The sequence below is a fragment of the Nymphalis io genome, chromosome 29 (genome assembly GCF_905147045.1).
Source record: "Nymphalis io chromosome 29, ilAglIoxx1.1, whole genome shotgun sequence".
NCBI lineage: Eukaryota > Metazoa > Arthropoda > Insecta > Lepidoptera > Nymphalidae > Nymphalis > Nymphalis io.
Genome location: NC_065916.1, coordinates 2,318,776 through 2,331,853, shown reverse-complemented (window position 1 = coordinate 2,331,853; position 13,078 = coordinate 2,318,776). Strand labels below are relative to the sequence as shown.

The 13,078-nt window shown below is 36.3% G+C and overlaps 1 protein-coding gene and 1 long non-coding RNA gene across 2 annotated transcripts; one reads left to right on the top strand and one right to left on the bottom strand.

Moving 5' to 3' along the window:
• Nucleotides 1-1,393: 1,393 nt before the first annotated feature.
• LOC126779575 (phenoloxidase-activating factor 2-like) lies at nt 1,394-10,125 on the bottom strand. Its single transcript, XM_050503688.1, has 9 exons — nt 9,978-10,125; nt 8,238-8,377; nt 7,928-8,033; nt 7,120-7,320; nt 5,997-6,111; nt 5,124-5,229; nt 3,862-4,043; nt 2,762-2,926; nt 1,394-2,187 (listed from the first exon to the last, which is right to left on the bottom strand). The coding sequence occupies exons 1-9, from the start codon at nt 9,980-9,982 to the stop codon at nt 2,023-2,025; spliced, it is 1,185 nt and encodes a 394-aa protein (XP_050359645.1). The 5' UTR covers nt 9,983-10,125; the 3' UTR covers nt 1,394-2,022.
• Nucleotides 10,126-10,966: 841 nt separating this feature from the next.
• LOC126779722 (uncharacterized) lies at nt 10,967-12,480 on the top strand. The gene is made up of 2 exons (XR_007670390.1): nt 10,967-12,203; nt 12,296-12,480. It is a non-coding gene; the product is annotated as an uncharacterized LOC126779722 (long non-coding RNA).
• Nucleotides 12,481-13,078: the final 598 nt, after the last annotated feature.

The window sequence follows — 13,078 nt, the reverse complement described above, 5'->3', positions numbered from 1 at the left end:
CTTTGCGACATAGTGCATCAAACGAAATCGTTTGATATTGTCTCGATCCTCAACGGCAATCGGTATGTAATTAGTAAAATTAGTTATTTGTGCATTACAATACTTTACCTTACCAATAGAACTAATTAATGAAAAATCTTTTGTAAAATTTAAGACTGAACAAAGAAAACACTGTCGAAGCTTTATTTGAGAACATATATATTTATTTGTATTCGCTTTTGTTTTATATAAATACTTTATAATATAGATATTATATATAGATTTTAAAAATATTTTTGTCTCAAATGCCTTATCACCAATAATTTCTTTTTTTTTAGTATTTTTTGTATTACTAATTTTTTTTCTTTTTTCTTTCTTGTTATATTTGAGGACTTATCGTTTTATTCGTTGTTGCTGTATATAGTATGTACTTATATCATATACTTGTAATTTTGTATGTATTGATAATATAATTTATTTATTGATATATAATGTGTTTTATATTTACATTTATTTATTTTGTTTTGTTTTAATTAAATATTAATATTATTTTATTCATACCACCACCTACCTCATATCCTATCTGTAATAACTCACACCGTTGGTTGCCTGGAAGAGATCGCTATGTAGCGATAAGTTCGCCATAATTGTACTTTTATTTAGGCTGTATACATGTTTTGTATGTTTGTCTTTGTGGTGTGGTGTACAATAAAGTATAAAGTAAATTATAGATAATAAATAAAATAAGAAAAATTATGTAATTAGTTTCTCGTGTAAATCTTATATTAGTAAACATTTGCATCCACACCGGAGAAGTATGACATTACGTTACCGGCTACTTCTTTTTGCATCGACTGTCGGAAAATGCAAGAATTTTTGTGGAACAAATCGTTCAACACTCGTAATTTATCAGACACGTTCGATTAACACGCGATTGGGCTGATACCAGCGCCAAGACCATAATTTTCCTTTTCGTCATAACGTAAGTAGATCCCTGAAGAGTCGCCATACTGTTACAAATGAATGATTTTGTGTCACCATCTACTGTGTCTACTGGTGGTAGAGCTTTGTGCAAGCTCGTCTGGGTAGGTACCACCCACTCATCAGATATTCTACCGCAAAACAGCAGTACTCGGTATTGTTGTGTTCCGGTTTGAAGGGTGAGTGAGCCAGTGTAATTACAGGCACAAGGGACATAACATCTTGTTCCCACGGTTGATGGCGCATTGGTGATGTAAGCGATGGTTAACATTTCTTACAATGCCAATGTCTAAGGGCGTTGGTGACCACTTATCATCAGGTGGCCCATATGCTCGTCCGCCTTCCTATTGAAAAACGATTTATTAACTAGAAATTGTTTTGAACTTGTTTTTCAAGACTTTATTCCAACAGGATTAATCAATGAAATATCAAATAGATTAAAGTTATTTATTAAATAAAAGATGACATGATCATTCCAATTCCACTAAACTATAACATTCAAACAATCACGAAGATCAAAGTTGATAGTGATAACTGACTGGCAGGACTGACGTAGACTTGCTCCCTGGGAGTGGAGTTTCCTCTTGTGACAGGAAACCCCCACAAGGTATTCTGTCATATTTTAATCCAAGCCTCGACTTGTTTAACTCATCATGCTGTATTTCGCAAAACGGCAGCGTAATACATACAAACTGTATTAATTAAGTTAGTAAACGCTTTAGGTTAAGCCTGTAATGTTTATTTCTATTTTGTAAATAAAGAAATAAATATAGAATTGATATTAGCGCTCGGTACATGGTAGGGGCTTACTGAGTGTTCTAGCGTCAGATGACGTCAGCGTAAGATTCGTTATTGTAAGTACGTTATGTTTTCATCAATTCTCGTGACGTGACTTAGGATTTTACACATTTTTTTCAATTATATAATCTATGGTTATCAGACAACATATGATATGTAAAAACTTTTTATACAACTACACAAATCTAATTCATGATATAAGCATATAAAAATGACATTTATCAGTACTTCTTACGGTTCAAATGACAATATTTCCTGACATTTCTAGCTGACAAATAACTTCCCGTTGTATCCTTGCAATACCATTTCCCTAAACACCCAACCGTACACTTCCGGTATCTTCACATAAACTCCTGGTAGATTTTCTACTCCGCAGCCACGTCCGTAAGCCACCATGCCAACGACGGAATATCGTAAGCCAGATTCGTCCTGAAACAAATTCCAAAATTATAGCACTGGCTTGAAGATGATGTTTTCCTGCATTCACAGACTAGCCAAATATTTTTATTTATTTATTTAATATAGAACTACCAACAATTACAGTTACAATATTAATACATCATCAGATATTCTACCGTAAAACAGCAGTACTTGGTATTGTTGTGTTCCGGTTTGAAGGGTGAGTGAACCAGTGCAATTACAGGCACAAGGGACATAAAATCTTAGTTCCCAAGGTTGGTGGCGCATTGGCTATAAGCGATGGTTGACATTTCTTACAATGCCAATGTCTAAGGGCGTTTGGTGACCACTTACCATCAGGTGGCCCATATGCTCGTCCACCTTCCTATTCTATAAAAAAAAAAGCGTGCTTATTATTTATTTTCTATCAACTGAGTGACCAAAATATAAGATGTGATAACAATAAATAAATCCATTCTTATAGACCAAAAAAAATCAAGTGAAGAATAAAATTACAATATGATTATTAAATCAAATTGAAATTCACTATAAATAGTATTGATAATAATACTTTTCTTCTCTCAACCATAAATAAAATTCTTACAGCGATAGGACACACGAGGGAGGACCCGCCGTCACCCATACAAGTATCAACACCAGCCTCTCCCCCAGCGCACGTGAGAGACTTATGCAAGCTGTAGAATTGACCCAATGGACTGTTCCGATAGAAATTTTGACACTTGTCAGCCGCAACCAATGGCAGTTTCAACTGAAATTAATAAAATATTGTACATTATCATCTTAAGCAGTTCACTTTAGGTGACAATTGTTTCTTGCAATAAAATATTGAATAATTAAACACTTCTAATCAAAGATTATTTAAATCAGTCTTTTTTTTATAGAATAGGAAGGCGGACGAGCATATGGGCTACCTGATGGTAAGTAGTCACCAACGCTCTTAGACATTGGCATTGTACTAAATGTTACCCATCGCTTACATCACTAATGCGCTACCAACCTTGGGAACTAAGATGATATGTACATTGTGCCTCTAATTACACTGGCTTACTCGCCCTTCAAACCGGAACACAACGATACCAAGTACTGCTGTATTAGATTCTACTTATTTTAAAGTCAGCGTTTATTGTTATATTACAATATATTTATGGAGACGTATGATAGATTTATTCACAATATTCTTCTTCATGACAATTCGCTTTGATAAACGTCGTCCTCGAAAGGTCCGTGCAGCTAGACTGATTTATTGGTGGTAGGGCTTTGTACAAGCTCGTCTGGGTAGGTACCACCCACTCATCAGATGAATATCTGATGATTTGCGGTAGAATTACCGCAAAACAGCAGTTGTGTTCCGGTTCGAAGGGTGAGTAAGCCAGTGTAATTACAGGCACAAGGGACATAAAATCTTAGTTCCAAAGGTTGGTGGCGAATTGGCGATGAAGCGATGGTTAACATTCTTCTTTTTCAATGCCAATATCTATGAATGGTGGTTACCACTTACCATCAGGTGGCCCATATACTCGTCCGCCTATCTATACTATAAATATATATATATATATATATATAGTATAAATATATATATATATATATATATATATATATATATATATATATATATATATATATATATATAGTATAGATAGGTATATATATATATATCGGTATAACCTGAAAAAAATAATTTACCTTTTTAAGAATTGAGGCATATTTCTCGCCATTTATGAAGTCTATGCCCCAGCCCATACTGAAACATTCCGTTCCAGGGCTAGGTAGTTTCTGCTCCAAGCACGCCACCCCTATGTGAGGAGCTCCGTCCAAATCAAACGGCTCTTTCAAAATGATCAACGCTACATCGTTATGAGCGTGTGCTGTTTAAGATAGAAAAAAAAATCAATAAAAATTTATTTATCATTAAGGTATTATAAAATGTTAGATTTTGTCACAAAATAATATATTATTGCATTATATATATATATATGTAGCTATGTAATACTTCGTCCAATTTAAGCTGTAAATACCCGTTTAAGTTACAGTGGATTCAAAACTTTTTTTTTGTTTTTTTTTTTTATAGAGTAGGAAGGCGGACAAGCATATGGGCCACCTAACGGTAAGTGGTCACCAACGCCCATAGACATTGGCATGCAAGAAATGTTAACCATCGCGTACATCGCCAATGCGCCACCAACCTTGGGAACTAAGATGTAATGTCCCTTGTGCCTGATATTACACTGGCTTACTCGACCTTCAAACCGGAACACAACAATACCAAGTACTGCTATTTTGCGGTAGCATATATGATGAGTGGGTGGTACCTACCCAGACGAGCTTGCACAAAGCTCTACCACCAGTAAAAAACTGTCCTCAATATCATCAGTAGTCCACGGAATAGAGCATCTTTAACTGGTATTTACTTTTTAAGTACATAGTGTAAGTCTATAACATTATTTAACTTAACGGATTTGTAAATAATTATAAAGAATCATTATAGGTTGTACAAAATGCTCCCAATGCTGGTAGCGCATTAGTTATGTAAGCGATGGTTAACATTTCTTACAATGCCAATGTCTATGGGCGTTGGTGACTACATACCATCAAGTGGCCCATATGCACGTCCGCCTTCCTATTCTATAAAAAAAAAACAAATAGTTCACAGTTATGTTCACCTTATAATATCCGTATGTCTTTAAGCTTAAGGTTCAATTTTGACTCCTTACCATGTAGTGTAGCATGCACGTGGTAACTGTTTTTTTTTTATATTTTTATGCTGGCAACATGTTCTTAAAAAAGGCGGTAAAAAGAGTTGTAAACATAAAGGAATATAATACATCGCTGCCAAGTTGGATATTTGTTTTTTATTTACAATCAGTATCGTTCACGCGCCACCTCTGCTACCATAATACGAGAAATCATTTTGGCTGAAGTAAATCCAATAATCGCAGTCTACTCACCCCTTACAAAATCACTATGTATAACGATGCTCTTCACCTCTCTGTCTTGATGCTTATAGGATTCATCCTCTGATTTTGTATCCCACTCACCAGCGCGGCAAATCAACTATTAAGAAATTATTGGCTTAAAATAGAACGCCAGATGAATGAGCTACTGTCAAAATATAATAATAATAATGTCCTCCAGACCGATTTCGGCTACGGCGGCCAATCTCATGAGAGATTAGCCTACTGTGCGGGACATATTATAGTGCACAAATGTGTGCGCAAACACAGGTGCACTCTCTATTCCCTAGCTCTCATAATCCGATGGGACGGCAATCCGACACGACCGGAATAAGTTTAGGCGCAGGACCAACGGCTTTACGTGTTTTCCGAGGCACGGGAGTGTACACAGTTCCAATTTCCAGACCCGGGCTGGTACTGAGGATTTTCTGACGGAAAAACCCAATAACTTTTTACTGGCCCGACCCGGGAATTGAACCCAGGACCTCCGGGTCTGCGGGTTTTTATCTAGCCACTAGACCAACGATGCAGTCAAATATAATAATATTGATATAGAAGACATATCATTTATTAGGAGGAAAAATGTAACTTTTGAGTTTCTCGAGAAGAACTTAATATTGCGAACCTGGTGCTTTTCAATTTATTTTAATCATGTAAAATGATTATTAAAAAGCGATATAATCAAAATTAAATCATTCATTTCAATATTAAACGGCTTTGTATATTTTGCGTAAGCATATCAATTACGTAATCACTTCTTAATATCGAATTTTGCACCTCATAATCCACAACTATACTTGCTACCTACTAAACCTAACCTAAGCTATGGAGAATCGGGACAGAAACAATTTTAATAAGCACACTTACGTCATTGTGACTAATTTCGTCCACTTTATGAGCTACAGTTATCACGACGGATGGATCAATGAGGGTTCCACCGCCGATGTATGCTTTATCAAATTTCTCCTTGGGTATGCCTTTTCTGTAACAATTTGCATATTAAAATTACACTATTTCATTAATTCTTTCCAAAGTCTGACCCAAAACCTTATTCTGGTATAAATCACCTGTTACTGCTTTAATTAATCGAATCTGATATATCTCCCTTAAAAGAGGGCTCGTTTAAGAAGCCCCACAATTAAAATGTGGATATGATTACTGTACAACTCATAAAATGTGCGACGTAACAGCCTGTGAATGTCCCACAGCTGGGCTAAGGCCTCCTCTCCCTTTTTTAGGAGATGGTTTGAAGTTTATTCCACTACGCTGCTACAATGCGAGTTGAATGAATACATATGAGGCAGAATTTCAGTGAAATTAGACACATGCAGGTTTTCTCAAGATGTTCTCCTTCACCGTAAAGCACGAGATGAATTATAATCACAAATTAACGAAAAGCCTATAATTACAACACAGTTTTAGAATCCAATGCAATTTTAATAAAAGGTCTTCATATACTTGTTACAGATCCAGGCATCCAGACCAGCCTAGGAATCCAGAAACCCACTAAGATCATTTGACAATAATACAAGAAAGGCCAAATAATTGATAATACATAACAAAGAATGTAATCCTAAAATTTTAATCGTAATGCTGCCTGATAAAAATACGCAGCCACATCAAATTTTACGTAATAGTCAGATACACCAAATGAGCAGAAAACAAGTCTTTATCTATATAAAAATCTATATTAAAAATGCGATGTTTCTTTTAGTATAAGCTGGTAATTTGTTTAAAATTTTTATTAATACTACCTTATGTTTCTGTTTTCGTTTTTGTTCTTTATTTAAAAAAAATCTATTTTCTGTTTTTATTTTATTTTTGATTTGTATATTTTGTAATTGTGTTCGTAAATGGTTTGTTCTCCTGTAATCGGTTGTGCATAGTTAGTTTTAAGTTTATGTAATAAGTGTTTTGAATGTGTATTTTGTACAGCTGTTGGAGATCCAAATAAATAAATAGATAAATGAGAAAAAAAACTACAGCTTACTTCATCAGGACAATCATCCATGGGAAGTCCCCATAATCCGCGTATCCATATTTATCACTCAGTTCTCGAAGGATGTTCGCCCCAGGGTTGCTGTATCCACACCCACGTTTCTTCTCCACTTTCGGTTTCCTTGGTTCGGTCCTTATTTTATTTTCAGGGCAGCAAGTCTGCAGGTATGTGCAACCACCTTCGACCAATTCTCTGTAGAAAAGGGTGTTACCAATTGGTTTTCGAGTTATTTCTTCTTTGATTAATCGTCATAATTTCTGATTAGTCATCATGTATTTTATTACGTCTTTAATATTATGTTATATTTTTGTTTCGATTTTAAATATGAAATATGCAAGTGTACATATTATCTCATTCGTAATTCAATGGGACGGAGTATACAGTTGTTCGGATTTTGATAAATCCTTTCCTACCTGTAATAATAATAATGTCCTCCAGACCGATTTCGGCCACGGCGGCTAATCTCAAGAGAGATTAGCCAACTACGCAGTAGATATTATAGTGCACGAATGTGTGCGCAAACACAGGTGCACTCTCTATTCCATAACTCTCATAATCCGATGGGACGGAAATCCGACACGACCGCAAAGAGTTCAGGCGCAGGACCAACGGCTTTACGTGCTTTCCGAGGTACGGGAGTGTATACACTTCCAACTTCCAGACTCCGGGCTGCTACTGAGAATTTTCTGACAGAAAAACCCAATAACTTTATTGGCCCGACCTGGGAATTGAACCCAGGACCACCGGGTCTGCGGCCTTACATCAAGCCACTAGACCAACGAGGCAGGCAAACCTGTACCTGTATTTAAATGTCGTCGCGGGATCCAGTGGGGGAGCTTCCTCTTCGCAGCGTGATTTCTTCACACACCTTGCATCATCGCCGTTTTCGTGATCACATAATTGAACTGAAATTATTATTATTACTTTAATATAAATTTATTAAGCTAGTAACAATATCGATATTTCACGTCGACCCGTAACGACCATATTTTTTATTTAAGCATCAGAATTTTTTCCACGATAGAAATTTCCTTTCTCATTCGTGGGACATAGATAGGCTGTTAACATACGTATTTTACTTTTGAACAATATCCTAATCCTAAACTTACAATTTTCTAGAACGATCGATCTAGTGGTACTTCCTGCGCTTGCATCAATATAGTCTAATAATATTTTTTCTGTTTCTGAAATGTTCAAGTCAGCAGTTGTGCTCAGAATCAACCAGCCGCATACGGGAACCAAATGAATCCTGCAATACAAAAGTGACATAAAAATTTCGCAGAATTTATAAAATACTTTGTTATCTGTACTATAATATATTATAATATTTAAAAAAAAGGTTAAGTTTGTGACTTTGTGAGGTTGTAGGGGGTAATCTCCAGATCTACTTAACCGATTTTGAAAATTCCTTTACCCATAGAAAGCCACATTATTTGTGAGTGTTATAAGCTATACATTAATCCGATCGGTCGAACGAAGCGAAAACTTTTCTTACGAACGCTGCCTTAACGATGAGAAATATATGATTGAGTTCTAAAAAGAAATTGAAGAGCTTGATAATGCCTACAAAAAAGTGAGCGACAGTATGTATCTAACTTTTATATTTAAGACGCAAATAGTAGTTTTTTATGTTAAAAAATATTTAAATCTTTAGGTTATGTTTATTGGTCATATTATCAACAATTATAAATTCTTATCAAAATAAGTAAACTTAAAACTGTTTACCGGCCAACGAAATAGTAACGGGTCAGCTAGTACTATATGTATATTCATGTACATATATCCCGATGTTTTGATTTGAAGTTAGAAAGAAAAATTCTCAGTAGCAGCCCGGAGTCTGGATGTTGGAACTGTGTGCGCCCCGTGCCTCGGAAAACATGTGTCGCATTGCCGTCCCATCAGATTATGAGAGCGAGGGGATAGAGAGTGCACTTGTGTTTTGCGCACACACATGTGCACTATAACATGCCTTGCACAGTTAGTTAATCTCTATGGATTGTTCCTACTGAGAGATTAGCTCTATGGTGACAGGAGGGCTGGTTTATTTTACGCCCAGAGGATCGGAATTGCTGCAGCGGAGAAATACTGCTAGCATTATCGCCATTCCACGCGGTCACGATTTATACAGTGGCTATTTTTATTTGTATATATTTTAGGCTTTAATGTAAGTCTATGTTCAGATGACATTGTATTATATATGACTCCTCCCAGTATTTACTTAAAAAACCGATCACACGAGCCGTTAACGTCAACGCAGCGCTCACAGAAATTGTCTCTAGACGCAGGCGATCGCACGCGCGTTTTGATATTAATGTAACATTTTTTTTAAGTTCCTCCAAACTAGACTGACGAGTAGTGACAAGTAGTGAGTAAGCACTTGTCATGTGAACTCTCTTTAAATTATATCGTGCGTTGACGCGCGTTAACGAGCGTTACATATAAACTTAGCCTAAATAATGTCCAGACTGATTTCGGCTACGGCGGCCAATCTCAAGATTGTGTATATTTCTTATGTACAAAAGAAATATATAATATTATATCTGAGATCAGTAACAGTAACAGTAACAGCCTGTTAATGTCCCACTGCTGGGCTAAGGCCTCCTCTCCCGTTTGAGGAGGAGATCAGTTTTAACCAAATGTGATATCAAATCCGGGCAAGAAACATTATTTATATTTAATCTATGTTATGTATTCAAACAAAGATAAACATTACACGAAAAATCTCATCATAAAATGAAGCAAATCTGGTCAACTTAACTCCAAAAAACCATGAAATTATAACACGAATAATTTAAGAAGTTAAAAACATTATAATATCTTAATTAAATCTAAATACTTTTTAAACTTACCACATATTTAATATTACTAATTACATAAACAAAAAACGGGTCGTCCCGTTAACGAACCGGATCGGTGACTGCTTGTTCAGGAAAAAATCTTTACATTTATCACAGCACTAGCACAGCACAGTGATGTAGCGCTATTGCTATCGATATCGATGCTGTTGCCAAAAATATGCAAACTATCGCTTTATATCATTTTATTTCATGTATAGTTTTTATGTTAAATTAAGAGCTTTCTGGGAGCTTGAATAGATACCCACTCATCAAATATTTGTACTTATATATATTATATTGAGTACAACTTTGTTAACGCAAATAGACATTTTCAAGGACACTCAGATATGCATTTGTTCCTCACGATTCTTCCTTCCACCAATGGAGAGGTATGACACAACAACATGCAGATTGGGAATTTTAGCGTACACCGCATAAACCAATAGAATAATATATATAAACGTACTATGTAGAGCCTTATTGTACTTGTGCGAAGTTGAGATGTGTATTTAGTATATAAAAAAACTTAAAGCTACACAAGCCCTACTGGTGGTAGGGCTTTGTGCAAGCCCGTCTGGGTAGGTACAACCCACTCATCAGATATTCTACAGCAAAACAGCAGTACTTGTTATTGTTTTGTTCCGGTTTGAGCACAAGGGACATAATATCTTCGTTCCCAAGGTTGGTGGCGCATTTGTGATGTAAGCGATGGTTAACATTTCTTACAACCTCCGCCAACCTATACTACAAAAAAAAAGAACTTTTGTCACTAAAAGAATTTATTGTATCGCACTCAAAGACAGATAACATCCGTGTTTTCATCGATATATGGTTTATGGATATAATCTCATATTTCACCCCCTCACTATTTCATAAAATACACTGAGGTCAAAATAATATGATAAAATGAGACAAGGAAAACAAAGTTTATATACGCGTTCGTAATCTAAGTAAATAATTAGTCATTACTGTATATAACCTTTATATACAACGGATAAGGGTTTTGTGCTTTTACATAACGTATGACATTTTTAACTTTATAATTTCGAAGGGAGCCGTGGTATACATATATAAGTATATAAGAAACGCGAAATTACCAAGACGGCAGAGCTAACAGACGTTGCGTTCCGGTTTGAAGGGTGAGTGAGCCAGTGTAACTACAGACTCAAGAACATAACATAATAGTTCCCAAGTTTGGGTGCAATGTCTATGGGCAGTGGTGACCACTTAACATCAGGCCTATTTGCCCTTTTTTTCGAACTGTCTAGTAGCTGTTGGCCCTAATGGCCTCTACAGCGTCACCGGGTGGGTTGGGCGAGATGAACTCCATTATATATTATTATTATAAATGCGACTCTGCAACTCTCTGTCGGTGACGCTTTCACGGCTAAACCATTGAACAGGATTTAAGGCAATTTGCTATGTAGCGAGCTTGAACACCCTAAGGACATTCCTAACACCAGTTCCTTCCCCCCTAAAACGCGGGCGTAAACTAATTCTATAAAATTTCAATTAGTAACTAGCCCTCTAGTATTATACTTATGATATCTGTGGCACGCATTGTGAAATATTGTGGTTTTATTTTTGTATATGTACTGCTTTTACTGACTGTATTAGTTATATGAGCCAAATAAATAAATCCATAAAATGTTCAACGTTCAGCAAATCACAAGTCGCGCCAATAATTAATTAATTACTTTATCTTTCAGCGCATTAACAAAATGTCGGTTTTAAATTAGAGCGCGTCTCTTTTTGACAACGGTTTTGTATTTTTTCCTTTAATAGGTAGGCGGACGAGAAAATGGGCCACCTGATGGTAAGTGGTAACCACCGTTCGTAGACATTGGCATTGAAAGGAATGTTAACCATCGCTTACATCGCCAATGCACCACTAACCTTGGGAACTAAGATGTTATGTCCCTTGTGCCTGTAATTACCCCGGCTCACTCACCCTTGTGTTGTTTTGCTTAGAATATCTGATGAGTGGGTGGTACCTACCCAGACGAGCTTGCACATAATGCTACCACCAGTAAATCTAGGAATCTCTGTAAATAATTCAAGATTTTGAACCTTCGAGATTCACGACCAAAGATATCTCCTGTTTAGCAACAGCCTAAGGACATTGCTTCGTTAAGGAAATATTTAGGAATAATAATTATTAGTCACTATTTTGTTTAAACCACGTTGTTTTTAAGTGATCGTATTCTATGGAAACTCCAAGTACGATATCCCAAAAAGGTGGGTATAATCAATGAGCTGAAGGCCAGACTCTATTATATAGAAACGGATTTTACGTTATTTATATATAATAATAATAATATCCTGGGCAGTGGCGTAGCTATCGTACGGCCAAGTGGTGCAGAGCACCGGGGCTCCAGAGCTCAGGAGGGCCTCTAACCTCAGCTTTGAAAAGAAAACAATATAAAAGAAAAAAATAATTCTTGTGTGAACGGGGAATTCTGTTAAAAATCGTTTTTATTGATCTCATCTGTATAATAAATATTCTGTATTGTCATGTGCGTCGTTGTTTATTTGTTCCCATTTTTTTGAATTATATTATTAATTAATATTAAACACTAAGTAAGTAAAAAGTAAGTAACAGCCTGTAAATGTCCCACTGCTGGGCTAAGGCCTCCTCTCCCTTTTTTGAGGAGAAGGTTTGGAGCTTATTCCACCACGCTGCTCCAATGCGGGTTGGTGGAATACACATGTGGCAGAATTTCGATGAAATTAGACACATGCAGGTTTCCTTACGATGTTTTCCTTCACCGAAAAGCACGAGATGATTATAAACAGAAATTAAGCACATGAAAATTCAGAGGTGCTTGCCCGGGTTTGAACCCACGTTCATCGCTTAAGATTCACGCGTTCTTACTACTGGGCCATCTCGACTTATTATTAACCACTAAACCCATAGAAATTCTAACCCTCATAGAGGCGTCGTATGGATTTAGCTTACTAGGGATAAGTTGAACTGACTGCTTCCTATTCTTGTTCCTATCTGTAATTTTAAAGGCCAATAATCAAGCTAAATCAAGCTAAACGGAAAGAGGGGATGAGAGCAGATTCTTTCCTTAAGCACCGGGGCCCTAGTGCACCTAGCTACGCCACTG